Raw genomic sequence first — 13,954 nt, 5'->3', positions numbered from 1 at the left:
TATATCTTACACTAACCGGAATTTCCCCTACGCATATCTAAATGTTTCATACACATTTCAAAATTTGTTCTACGCATACTGGAATTTATCCTACACATGTTGAAAATTGTCCTTCACCATAAATTATTTTATCTTGAAAAGAGTATAATTAAAAGTGAGTTACAAGTTTAATTAGTTAGCTAATTAACTACAATTATAAATTTACCCATATGCCCTTTTCAATAACATTAAATACACATATTAAATGAAGTAAATGGAGAATTTCTATTGGTTTAAAACTTGTTCTTTTTATTCTTACAAAAAAATTCTTCTCACTTGAACCCTCCACTATATATATATATATATATATAGGGGAAGGTTCAAATGAAAACCACTTTTTATTGTGAAAACTCGAAAACTAATTAAAAAAAGCCAAAAAACATACAAATTTTTTTTTTTTTGCAAAACAAATTCGCAGGTTTTTTTATATAAAAAAATTCAAAAAAAAAAATTTGTGTAGTGTACATGTGTAATACTACACATGTGTATGTGTACTACACATGTGTATTATTACACATGTGCACTACACAATTTTTTTTTTTTTGAAAAAAAGTTTTTTTTATATATAAAAACCAGCGATTTTTATAAAAAAATTGAAAAAAAAAATTTGTGTGTTTTTTAGGCTTTTTTTAATTAGTTTTCGAGTTTTCACAATAAAAGTGGTTTTCATTTGAACCATCCCCTATATATATATATATATTGTTGGTTTTGATTTGTATTTTATCGTAGGCCAAGGTTTATTGGTTTAAAATACTTAATTTTTTTGTGTGCGTTTCACTTTTGTGAGTATGGTTATCTCTAATAATGTAGAATTCCCTATTATATATTTTAGGAGATAATTTCAACACTGAAACACAATGCTACAGTAGCTAAGTTGTAAACCGAATATATAGAAACACAAATATGGATACATTTGTGATAATTAGTGAATACCAGCATCTAAAATAACCAACTAATATAAGCAGAAAAACAAGTAGCAATACTTACAGATTATCATCATACTTCTTTAAACTAATTTCTTGAGTTATCTAAAGTCTTTGATGTTGTCGTCCCGTCCCAACTACTTTACAACGATTTCTACCGGTGATGCGTGTGGGGCCTGTAAGAGAACTTTTAACATCTCAAACTCTTCATCCTTGTCATCAACTATCAACAACACCTTCTTCAACTTAGGAGACCTGGAGATGATAAACTTCACAAACTCCATTGAAGGCTTCGAGTTGTTAAAATTATAAATCACCAATTCCTTCAGATGCTCCATCCAAACATCTGAGTATTTTTCCAATATACCAGAATATATCTCATTTTCATCATTATACCCCAGTTCAGCCTATAGAAAGGGTTGTCATTATTTTTGTCAGTAGATTTTGGTGAGAATTAAAATAACAGATTTACCTCTAGCACAATGTGCTCCAAGTTCGGGGAACATTTGAGCAAAACAGCAAGAAAAGTTAAAAGACCGTTGACATCTAGAGACATTTCTTTGAAACAAAAGTATTTGAGGTGGATTAGTGAGGTTGGAAGCTCTTCTGGAACCGAGTCTAGAACAAGCTACAATAATAAGCAAACAAAATTTTAAAACCAAAGTTTGACTGACTTTCTTTTCTTTCACTTATATATTATGTGGAAAAACAAATATTACCTGACGGGCATTGTACCCATAAATAGTCAGATCTTCAATCACATGTAGACAATCAAAAAGCTCAATGATTGTGCAATCTTTATGACTGATAAATCCTTGCTGCAGTAACTTACAATATTCAGATAAGTTTAAAAAGCCCATGAGAATAAATATTCAAGCGAGAACTTACCAAAGTGAACCTCTTAAGTGATGGACAATTTGATAATAGACGAAGAAGAGCTTTTGAAGAGATCCATACATTCATCAAGCATAAGCTTCTAAGGCTACCAAATCCACTGACTATTGGTTGATGGTCAAGATTAACAAAACTGAGATATAGGTCTGTTAACTGATGCAAAGAGAAGGCACATAAGGGTAACTTATACGGAGATATATAATCAAACGCAAGTGTTAATTTCTTGACAGTATGGTTCCTTGACAAATGAAATACTATTTGATCAAGTTCAAAACAGTTGTAGGTTCCGATCGGGTTAAAGATGAACTCGTGTATTGGACCCTGGCGCATTAACAGAACTTGGTGTATAGCATTGAAAAGTTTACACCTTTCGTCCATGTTTTTCCTTGCACTTGCTATGTCAGATGGCAGCTTCTCTTTGTTTTTTCCTTTGGACAAAGTAGACGAACCAAACTCAAGTTTGGGAATTGTGGTCCACTTGTACCTCCATTCCCTAGAGAGGATACTTGTCCGTGCTGCCTCTCGAATAGGTAAAAAACATAGGATGTTTTCTATTATGGTTTGAGGGAGTGTGTTGATTGTAGTCGACGACAATCGTTGAGCTTTAGTCGGACGTTTAGCTTTCATCTTAGGTTGTTTTTGTCAGATTGATACTAAATAACGATGCACATAAGCTGCCAAATACAACATTAGGAGAACGTATAACACAAGAAAAAGGTCATACATTAGTACTGTTTGGATGCAACGATTATACCATATTCATTCCAATTTATAGTTTATCCGGTGAAACCTATATCAGTTTATAGTCCAGTTATCTACTTCTGCTTATGTTTGGATGGGACAAATGACAATTATACCATTTTCATTTCAATTTACAGTTTAATACTTAGCTAGCACCCACAATAATAACTTTGGAAACACCCAATTATCACACCAATGGCTAAAACAAGTAAACATCATAAAAAATCATCATAAGTAAGTGAACAAAAAAGCATCAAAGTTCAAAAAAACATACCTTAGTCTTCAGTTAGAAGAATCCGACTTAAAAAGTGATTAACCCCTTTTCTCTTGAGAAATCGCGTCATAACTTCCCTAATCACGGTTCCTCCTAATCCCATCACATACAAAATAAACAAGGATCTTCAAGTGTTCAACCATAGCCCATATTCTCTAATTTTCAATTTAAAATTTTGAATTTCAAGCCTAGAATTTCATCTTTTCAAACCCTATACTAGAATCATATAATTAATAAGAGATTAAGAGACAACAAACCCATTCTATAAAGACTAGAACAACCCCAAATTAGCTCAAAACATATACACGTTTAAACTTTTTTATCCGAAGTCTTGAACAAAATCTCCTAATGAAATAAACATCAAAATAACAAAAAGAACATCGACATACCTGTTTATTGTCGGTGTGAAGCTGGGTGCGGCCGGAATTTTGCAGGGGTGATCGGAATTTTGCAGGGGTGGTCGGAGGTTGTCGTCGTCGCTGGCAGGAGGAGGGAGAGCGGGAGTGGTGGCAGCGATTGGGTTGTGGTTGTTTAATGGGTTTGTTTTAATGTTTGAAGTGGGCTAAGTTATTGGGCTTATTAGTTAATGGGTTTGTTTTAATGTTTGGTTAATGGACTGAATACTTAATTTAAGTTTTATTAAAGGGTTAGTTAGGATAATTCGGTCGGGTTTCAATCCGTGTTCAAAAAAAAATTATATAATTTCTCAACATTTTTTTCTAAGGGGTGCGAACGAAAAATTCCAAGGGGTGCGGTTGGAATTTTCCAAGAGGTGCGGACAAAAATTTTCAAATGGTGCAGTCGGGAGTTTGCGCGGATATTAACACTAAATTTTTTTTTTTCAAAGAGTGTGGCCGCCCCCACACGGGCTAACCTAAGTCCGCCCCTGGTCTATATATGCAACGTGTAAGTCTCTATATATATGCAACGTGTATGTATGCATGTAAGGATACGTGTGTGGTATACATGAATCTTCATCATGAAGATTTCTTTTCTTCAAAGAGGCAAACTTAGCCGCCAAATTGGTTTTCTTCGGAACAAAGCAAAGCAAGTCTTCTGGCTATAAATAGAGATCAAGTTCATTAAGTTTAGCCATTAACAACTTCCTCGAATATAAGGCGTAGTGTGTATTTAATTTAAATATAAGTTTCCTTTAAGTTTTAATATAGAATTTTTTTAGGATTAATTAACGTATAAATTTAATTATAGTAAAATGTTAAGAGTAGAGTTTAGGTTTATGATCAGGGTAATGACTATCTAGTACCCCACTCTTGATTTAACTAGTGTTTAAAATTATTCTGGTCTTGATTAGGAAACCAAGTTTGTATAACCTCCATATAGCAAAAGTGAGTTTTATGTATGTTTTTCAACGTGAACATACTGTAATAATATGTCATGACTGTTGTACGTATGTATATATCCTGAGCATGACATACACATGATATTTGTGGTCCCTTATACGTGCTGCTACGGCTGGATTTGTCGGTACTGCACCCGTGGGTTAGTGGGAATTAATTGTATGGTTATGTAAGTTACGTGTTAACGTTGGGTTATGATGACATGAACAGGTACAAGTCATGATTAATTGTTGCGATTTGTAAATTGTGTATATTCATGAACCCACCAGTAATAGCTGACGTCTTTTAAGCATGTGTCACAGATAATGATGGTTAGTTTGTGCGTACTGTTTATCATGGATATGTGTGGCTAGTGGAATAAAGTATTGGTGGAAATTTTATACTTACGGCTAAGAATAGTTTGATCAAAATTTATATTAATAAAATAAATGTTTCCTTGTAAGTCGATATCAATTGTGGATGGTGCATCCTTATCTGAGTGTGGTGTCACGTGAATTCTTTGTCCCAAACTTTGAATTGAATTAGATTTGTTATTAATTTTTGAATGATATAACTTGTTTATTATTAACAGAATATAGATAATTATGGAATGTGAATATGTTAATAATCTGTGTTTAGAATATTGAATTCGATATTCATTTTGTGCGAGAGCTCGTTCAACGTGGACAGGTTCGTGTGCTACATGTTCCGTCAAGATTTCAGATTGCCGACATTTTCACTAAAGGATTGCCTCGTGTCTTATTTGATGATTTTCGGTCCAGTCTCAACATTCGGCCTCCTCAAGCTTCGACTGCGGGGGTGTAACAGAATATAGATAATTATGGAATGTGAATATGTTAATAATCTGTGTTTAGAATAGGAGATATGATCTCATGTATAAATATATTTGATAGATGAATGAAGGAGGCAACTTTGCTATCATAACAATTATTCATAAACTACTTTTATCTATAATAATTTTTGTTTGATATATTATATAATTATATTACATACATGCTATTTTATTATAGTTATATAAATAAAAAAGTACTCTACTCTCTTTTATACATTAAATGAGTTTCAATTTAACCTGATCTAGCTCAAGTTTGAGATTGATTAAGCTCGGCTCAAGTTCGAGTTATTAACAAACATATCTTGAATAGTTTATGAACGTACGGTTTGGTTGGTTTACACTTGTAGTAGCAACGGATACAATGAAACATTTACTCAACTTGCGTGTATGGCCATGTTCGAAAGCTTTACACCGCAAGATTGTGTCATGTTTCCATTATGGGTAGATTGACTTATTCTGATTTATTCTTGGTTATATGCCTTAGACACGTAAAGTGTCCCACTTAAGTTGACCACATCTTGCTTCGGATATACCATTCTTCGTCATAAACGACAAAAATCCTAACAAGTACTTACCAACTCATCCCCAAGTATATCTCTTTGTTCCCAAAAAAATATATATTCGAAGAAACATAAATTACACCCATGAGATACCTATATAAATATGTTCAATGCTCTTTCCAAAACTACATTCGAGATATAATGTTTTTGCTTCTTCAACTACTCGTTATCGTTCTAGGTTATATCTCTCATGAACATGAGGCTATGGCTGCGTATGTGCCGCCGCCATACACATCCATAGTAGTTCCGGTTAACAAACATACCGATGCTGCTAAGCCTCTCTATAGTGTTGAGATCATGACAGCCTATGACTATGTAAACGATCAATACTTGCATTCAAACTTCCTTATAGACATCGATGCTCCCTTCATATGGCACGACTGCATCGTGCAATGGAACATTTATCCAGGCAGTTGCCCCACCAACACGCTCTGCACATATGCTGTTTCTTGCGTAGATTATCAATGCACAACTTTTCGAACGTCTTACTCTTATAAGAATCCTTCTTGCCCTCTAGAAACCAACACTTCTTCGTTCCCTGGTTGGGGTGACTGTACATGCTCAGTCAACGTGTTTAACCCTGTGACTGGTTCATGTAACCAAACCCTTATCAACTACGACGATTTCACAGTGAACGTAAGTGACGGTAGAAAAATCTTCAGTGGTTTATATGATGCACACCCTTATGCAGCATGTGCTCCTCATTCAACATTTGCATCATTTCCTTCAAATGTTTCTGGTGTCATGGCGTTTTCTTCCTCGCCTTACGCCTTCCCAGCTTACTTCTATCAACCCCTTAAAAAAACGTTAGCTCTATGTCTTCCAAGCAAGCCGTCTGTCCCCGGGGTTCTATTCTTTGGAACCGGTCCTTATTACCTTCTTCCCCAATCGAATGTCGATGTAAGAAGTTATCTTTCTTATACTCCGTTGGTAACACAACCAGATTCTTTTGGATACTTTATCAGTGTCGATAGCATTGTAATTAAAAAGAGATCTATCAATGTTCCCGCAAACACAAGTACCAAGCTTAGTACAACTGACCCTTACACCACGCTTAGAACCAATATCTATAATGGTGTGGTTAGGAGGTTTACAAAGGTTACAAAACAATTACGTCCTGCAAAGCCAGTCAGCCCCTTCGGCCTTTGTTTCAGCACCTCCACTGCTGGTTTGAAAGTTCCTGATATCGATTTCAGCCTCCCGGATGGGAAGAAGTGGACTGTATCCACTGCTAACTCTATTAAGCAGATTACAAACGAGGTGGCGTGTTTGGCGTTTGTTGACGGTGGTGCAACGAGTGAGCCTGCAATCGTGATCGGGACGTTTCAGTTTGAGGACAACTTTCTAGAATTTGATTTAGAGAATTCGACTTTTGGGTTTAGTTCATCGTTGCTACGTAAGCAGACGTCTTGTGCAAACTTCAACTTTACACTTACCGACGGCCCTTAAATAACCCTTTAGTCGAATAAAGATTTCCTGTTTTAGATGTGATATCTATGAATCCAATAAATAAATAACCCTTAGTCGAATTCCCATGATTTTTACATTCGTTCTCTGTCTTAGTTTGCTTGTATCATCAATGTTATGATTAAAAAAAAAGACTTGACATATGCAAGGTTGGTATTGATTATACATGAGGTTTGTGGTAACACTTCAAGATGCGACAGGTGACGTTGCCAAGATAAACTTTACAAACTCCATCTCGCGCTTCAAGTTGCTGAAAGATTGAATCTCCAATTCCTTCATATGCACCAACCAAACATCCGAATATTTTTCCAATATACGAGAGCATGTCTCATTTTCATAACAATAATTATGCCCTATATCGATCTACAGAAAGGGTCGTCATTACTTTTGTCAGCGGATTTTGTCAAGAATTAAATTAAATAGAATAAAAAAAGATTTACCTCTAGCTCAAGTTTCTCCAAGATTGGGGAACATTTGATCAAAACAGCAAGAAAAGTTAATCCATGGTGTTCAGCGAAACACATTTCGTAAATACGAAAGTGTTTGAGGTGAATTAGTGACGTTGGAAGCTCTTCTGGAATGGAGTCTAGAACAAGCCACTTCATCCATAGGCCAAAACAAAAATTAACAAGCAAAGCTTATTTTGGTTTTCTTTCAGTTATATATGATTTGAATAAATAAATATTACCGGGCGGACACACTCCCCCGAGGTAGTAAGATGTTCAATCACAGGCAAACACTCGAATAGCTCAATAATGGTGCAATCTTTAGAACCGATACCTTCTTCTGTAAGCTGCAGCAACTTACAATTTTCAGATAGGTTTCAAAAGCCCATGAGAATAAACATTCGACTGAGAACTTGCCAGAGTGAAGCTCTTAAGTGACTGACAGTTTGATAAAAGTTGAAGAAGAGCTTCTGTAGAGATCTTTACATAATACAAGCATAAGCTTCTAAAGCCACTGGGGGTGGCAACGTTAAACTTCCGTGATAGCCTTTATCACGCGTGGAAAAAACAAGATTCCCACCGCCAGTCATTTGTTCAACGAGTGATAGCAGCCACGTGATGGATTTCCGTTATTTTTTTCACGCGTGAAAAATGATGGATGTGAGGGGGTGTGGGGGTTTATTGTTAGGTGTTGTGAGTGATGACCATTGCCACTAAAAAAAGGATGTGAGTGATAGAATAGTGGCTGATGACATGGCAGGAGTTGATTGGATGCTTGTGAGTGATAGAATTCTATCACTAGTGACCACCCCCACCCCCCTAAGGCTACCAAATCCAATGGATATCGGTTGACGGATAAGATCAGCGTAAGTGAGATCCAGGTCTGTTAACTGATGCAAAGAGAAGGCACATGAGGGTAACTTATAGTGCTTATCAATGCACGTAAGTGTTAATTTCTTGATAGTATGGTTCCTTGACAAATGAAATATTATTTGATCAAGTTCAAAACAGTGGCCGTTTGCCATGGCGCAAAAGGTAAACTCGTGTATTGGACCTTGGCGCATTAACAGAATTTGATGTATAGTATTAAAAAGTTTACAACTTGGGTCCATGTTTTTCCTTGCACTTGCTATGTCAGATAGTTGCTTCTCTTCAGTTGTTCTTTTGGACACACTATACCAATCAATCACAAGTTTGGGAACAGTGGTCCACTTGTATCTCCATTCCCTTGAGAGGACACTTGTCCTTGCTGCCTCTTCAATTGATAAAAGACATAGGATGTTTTCTATTACGCTTTGAGGAAGTGTGTTGATTGTAGTAGAAGACAATCGTTGAGAGCTTTAGTCAGACGTTTAGCTTTCATCTTCAGGTGTTTTTGTCAGATTGATACCAGATAATGCTGCACATAACGTACAACACAAAGTCTAAATTTTAAATGACTCAAAGAAAATGGTCATACATCACTGTTTTGATGCAACAATTATACCATTTTCATTCCAATTTATAGTTTATCTGATGAACCCTATATCAGTTTAATACTTACCACACACAACAAAGAGGATTATCTAAAGATGAGTTAAACTTACTTTACTCATGTGTTCATCAATTAATTCTTTTAATAATTATAATTTGAAACACTCAACACCATCAAAGTGATTATAACCACTTCAAGCAAAGGAAACACATCACAACAATATTTTTAAAGCTCAAGTTTAACTTGAAAACAGTTTTACAAACACGAGCTCTAACTCGGATTTGATTCATTTAATAATCATTATGAATATACATACCCTAGTTGAGTAATTGCCAACATCCAAAAGAACTCCATAGACTAACCAGAAAGAAAACACAAAAAAGTAGCAATACAACTAATCTATCATAGATCTCACAACGATTTCTACAGGTGATGCGCGTGAGGCTTGTAAGAAAATTTTTAACATATCCGACTCTTCATCCTTTTCAACCAAACTATGTATGATCACCTTCTTCAGCTTGGGTGACCTTGCCAAGATAACCGTCACAAGCTCCATCTCATGCTCCAAGTTGCGGAAACGGTGAATCTCCAATTCCTGCAGATGCTCCAACCGAACATCTGAGTATTTTTCCAATATACCAAACCACGTCTCATTGTCATCACCAATACCCTCGGCAATCTACAGGAAGGGTCGTCACTATTTTTGTCAGTGGATTTTGGCGGGAAGTAAAATAAATAGTATATAAAAAAAAGATTTACGTTTAGCTCAATTTTCTCCAAGTTTGGGGAACATTTGATCAAAATAAGAAGAAAGATTAATCCATGGTCGTCACCGAAATACAGTTCGTTAAAACAAAAGTACTTGAGGTGGATTAGTGAGGTTGGAAGCTCGTTTGGAACCGAGTCTAGAACAAGCTACAATAATAAGCAAACAAAATTTTACAACCAAAGTTTGATTTTCTTTTCTTTCAATATTTACATATAATGTGGATAAATAAAAATAATACCAGTTCGGGAGTGTCCCCGTAGATAGTCAGATCTTCAATCACATGTAGACAATCAAATAGCTCAATAATTGTGCAATCTTTATCACAGATAGATCCTAGCTGCAGTAACTTACAATATTCAGATAAGTTTAAAAAGCCCATGAGAATAAATATTCAAGCGAGAACTTACTAGATTGAACCTCTTAAGCGATGGACAATTAGATAAAAGATGAAGAAGAGCTTTTGTTGAGATCTTTACATAATACAAGGATAAGCTTCTAAGGCTACCAAATCCACTGAATATTGGTTGATGGTCAATAACAACATAACTGAGATCTAGGTCTCTTAAATGATGCAAAGAGAAGGCGCATAAGGGCAACTTATGCGGATACATATAATCAAACGCTAGTTTTAATTTCTTGACAGCATGGTTCCTAGACAAATGAAATATTATTGGATCAAGTTCAAAACAGTCACAGTTTGCAATCGAGTCAATGCTGAACTCGTGTATTGGACCCTGGTGCATTAACAGAACTCGGGGTATAGCATTGAAAAGTTTACGCCTCCGTTCCATAATTTTCCTTGCCCGTTCTACGTGAGATGTTTGATTCTCTTGAGTTCTAATTTCAGGCACAGTAGACGAACAAAAGTCAAGTTTGGGAATAGTGGTCCACTTGTACCTCCATTCCCTTGAGAAGATACTTGTCCTTGCTGCCTCTTGAATTGGTAAAAGACATAGGATGTTTTCTAATATGGTTTGAGGAAGTGTGTTGATTGTAGTCGACGACAATCGTTGAGCTTTAGTCGGACGTTTAACTTTCATCTTAGGTTGTTTTTGTCAGATTGATAGTAAATAATGCTGCACATAAGCTGCCATATACATCATTAGGAGACTGTACAACACAAAGTATAATAATTCAAGGTCATACATTACTGTTTGGATGCGACGATTATACCGTTTTCAGTCCAATTCATAGTTTATCTGCTGAAACGCTATATCAGTTTATAGTCCAGTGATCCACTGTTTCTTATGATTAACTTATAAAGCTCACATAATCAGTTTAATCACGCACAACAAAGAGGATTATCTAAAGATGAGTTGAACTTACTTTCCTCGTGTTTCATCAATTTAATTCTTTAAATAATTATAATTTAAAGACATGTTAAATTTGGTCACTATTTCTATGGATTAACACAGATGCATGTACTGTCTCGATGATGAAAGTATACGACTTAGCATATGAATGTTGAAATTGATAGTTCAATTATCAAAAAGGGAACCGAGGTTCATAACAAAATCAAAATATCACAGAAATATAAACCCTAATATCACCGTAATAAACCCAAAAATCAAACATCTGTGACTTGAAATGAAAACAGAAGGCTCATAAACACTAAAATCAGCGAAATAATAGATACCTGAATTGGAATGAGTTTATGAGTGTCTGTGGATCATAAACCCTAACCTTCTTCACACTCGGTGTTAGTGTTTGTGGATGGATGGGACAAGAAAGGAATGGAGCGGATAATGCCCTTTTTCTTTATTGACACACCCTATTGAACCTAGCCGAGTTGAGTAAGGTTCAACTCAAGCTGGAAATTAAATGAGGCAGCTCGACTCACCTCGTTTATTTAATTGAGTTGAAAAGTCGAGCTCGAGCTTGGCTCGTTAAGTGTTTGAGCTGACTCGAGTCAAATCGAGTCGGCTCATTAATTTTTTATTTTTATTTTTAAATATGTAATTCAGTTAACCACTTTATGAAATTCGTTATGCAAATAATGTTGGACAAATTTACGATTTTACTTTGTTTAAAAGTTTATATGACTATTTTCTCTCTCTACAACAGAGCGGTCCTCCCACCTCTGCGACGAGCCTAACGGTTATTTGTTTTGTAGGTAGGGGTGCAAACGAGTCGAGCTACTTGCGAGTTACTCGAGCTCGGCTCGAAAAAAAACTCGAACGAGACGAGCATAAACGAGCTCGAGCAATGACGGACCCAGAAATTTTTTCCTGGGGGTGCGGAAAAATTGAAAAATTTTAGGCCTCTAGCTATATAAAAAATTCAGTTCATAGCGGGTCGGATCGGGTCGGGTCATGTAAACCCAGCAAACATAAACAAACAAGTTTTGCGAGCCGGATCAGATCGGGTCGGGTTGGGTCAATTTTAATTTTTCAAACAATCAAACCCTATTTTCTAACTTTCTATCACATTAACAAACAAAATTTCGAGTAAAACACTAAACAACATAAAAAACCTTCGTAAGTAAGTAAATTTATAACAAAAAAACCATCAAAAGTTCAAATGTTGCCTACTTCTATTTCTCCTAATCATTAAATAAAACAACAAAAAACTTATCTAAGACATAACTTGGTCTTTAACTAGAAGAATCCGACAAAAAAGTGGTCTAACCCTTTTCCTCTTGAGAAATCGCGCCATAACTTCTCTAGATGGTTCTTATCACATATAAATTTGCTCCGTAAGTTCGTAAAACAAAAACACTTAAACAAAATAAAGAGTAAACTGCCATTTTGGACCCTGAGGTTTGGCCAGTTTTGACACTTTAGTCCAAATCTCAAACCTTTTGTATCTGGGTCCCTGTGATTTCAGTTTTGTTGCCATTTTGGTCCAAAAGTGAAATTAGGCCAGATTCCCCAAATTAAACCCCCCTGTTTTGTCCTTTTCCTCAGGGGTAATTTTGTCATTTTCGTTTTATTATAACTGGTTATTAATTAAAAATAATAAAACTAAATTAATCAACCTTGACCCTATAAAACTAAATTGATCCAGATACCCCGTGCCACCACCATTAAACTGCCGCTGATGACCATGATTATGCTGCTGGTGATGCTGCTGATGATGATGATAGTGAATCGCTACATGATGATGTGGATGATGATGATGACCGTGATGACTCTGCACCGGCACCGGAACCGTCACCGGCACATGCGTCAGGATCGGATCATGAAATGGAGAATTAGGAGACGGAAATACATGAATTATCCCCGACGACGTCGGCGGAGGTGATAGATATCACGAGCCGCGACTGAGTTAGATCGGAGGTAGATAACGTCACGGCGGCGGAAACGGCGGAGGAGGAGGTGGCGGTGGTGGTGCGAGAGACGAACTCCGACGCGTTGGCGTTCAATCGCCTGAATGAAACGTTACGTGTGAGAGATTGATTGTTGGTGCTATCAGTTGAAATTGAAGTAAAGATAGGTGATTCTAGGGTTTGAGATGAGGATGAGGAGGAAGATGAGGGTTCCTAAGCCATAGTATTATTGGAGGATTTGTATGTATAGGTTGCGTATAAGGGGATCTGCTCTGTGAAAACTAGGGTTTGTATGGGGAAGATGAAGTGAGCAAGAGCAAGATCCCCCTCCCTCTACCGGTTATAATGAAACGAAAATGACAGAATTACCCCTGAGAAAAAAGACAAAACAGGGGGGTTTAATTTGGGGAATCTGGCCTGATTTCACTTTTGGATCAAAATGGCAACAAAACTGAAACCACAAGGACCCAGATACAAAAGTTTTGAGATTTGGACTAAAGTGGCAAAACTGGCCAAACCTCAGGGACCAAAATGGCAATTTACTCTAAACAATAATGTTCAACCAATACCATAGTCCATAATTTTCAATTTTAGTTTTCAAAAATTCAAGCCCTAGTTTTAAATGTTGATTAGCAATCATTTAAACAAACAAAACTTAAAATAAAACAACAAAATCATTAAATAAAGTCTAGAACTAAAAAAAATCAAAAAACATAAAAAGATCAAACCCTTATACGTCTATATTTTCTTCTAATCACCACATAAAAAAAAACAATCAATAAAAAAAAGATAAATCTTTGGGTTGGGTTGGGCTTGGGCTTGGGTAGTTGGGTTAGTAAAATTAGATTGTAGATTGGGTTAAGTAAGTGAATAAGTGGTTAAAGAATAATTATACAAATTGTGTTATAG

The 13,954-nt window shown here is 36.0% G+C and overlaps 1 protein-coding gene across 4 annotated transcripts; it reads right to left on the bottom strand.

Moving 5' to 3' along the window:
• Window positions 1–969: 969 nt before the first annotated feature.
• Window positions 970–11,540, bottom strand: LOC110886385 (F-box/FBD/LRR-repeat protein At1g13570). 4 transcript variants are annotated; one of them, XM_035978765.1, is made up of 6 exons: window positions 11,414–11,497; window positions 10,195–10,864; window positions 1,851–1,860; window positions 1,682–1,780; window positions 1,435–1,590; window positions 970–1,369 (listed from the first exon to the last, which is right to left on the bottom strand). In XM_035978765.1, the coding sequence occupies exons 2-6, from the start codon at window positions 10,815–10,817 to the stop codon at window positions 1,100–1,102; spliced, it is 1,158 nt and encodes a 385-aa protein (XP_035834658.1). In that variant the 5' UTR covers window positions 10,818–10,864; window positions 11,414–11,497; the 3' UTR covers window positions 970–1,099. The 4 variants fall into 4 exon arrangements, with proteins under 4 accessions (XP_035834658.1, XP_021986711.2, XP_021989861.1 ...); XM_022131019.2 differs by lacking the exons at window positions 10,195–10,864; window positions 11,414–11,497 and adding exons at window positions 2,872–2,964; window positions 3,261–3,462 and having other exon boundaries at window positions 1,851–2,530; XM_022134169.2 differs by lacking the exons at window positions 970–1,369; window positions 1,435–1,590; window positions 1,682–1,780; window positions 1,851–1,860 and adding exons at window positions 9,262–9,687; window positions 9,768–9,923; window positions 10,016–10,114 and having other exon boundaries at window positions 10,185–10,864; window positions 11,414–11,536.
• Window positions 11,541–13,954: the final 2,414 nt, after the last annotated feature.

Source organism: Helianthus annuus, chromosome 10, assembly GCF_002127325.2.
Source record: "Helianthus annuus cultivar XRQ/B chromosome 10, HanXRQr2.0-SUNRISE, whole genome shotgun sequence".
NCBI classification, from domain to species: Eukaryota; Viridiplantae; Streptophyta; class Magnoliopsida; order Asterales; family Asteraceae; genus Helianthus; species Helianthus annuus.
The sequence above is the reverse complement of the archived record's forward strand: the minus strand, read 5'-3'. Positions and strand labels throughout refer to the sequence as shown.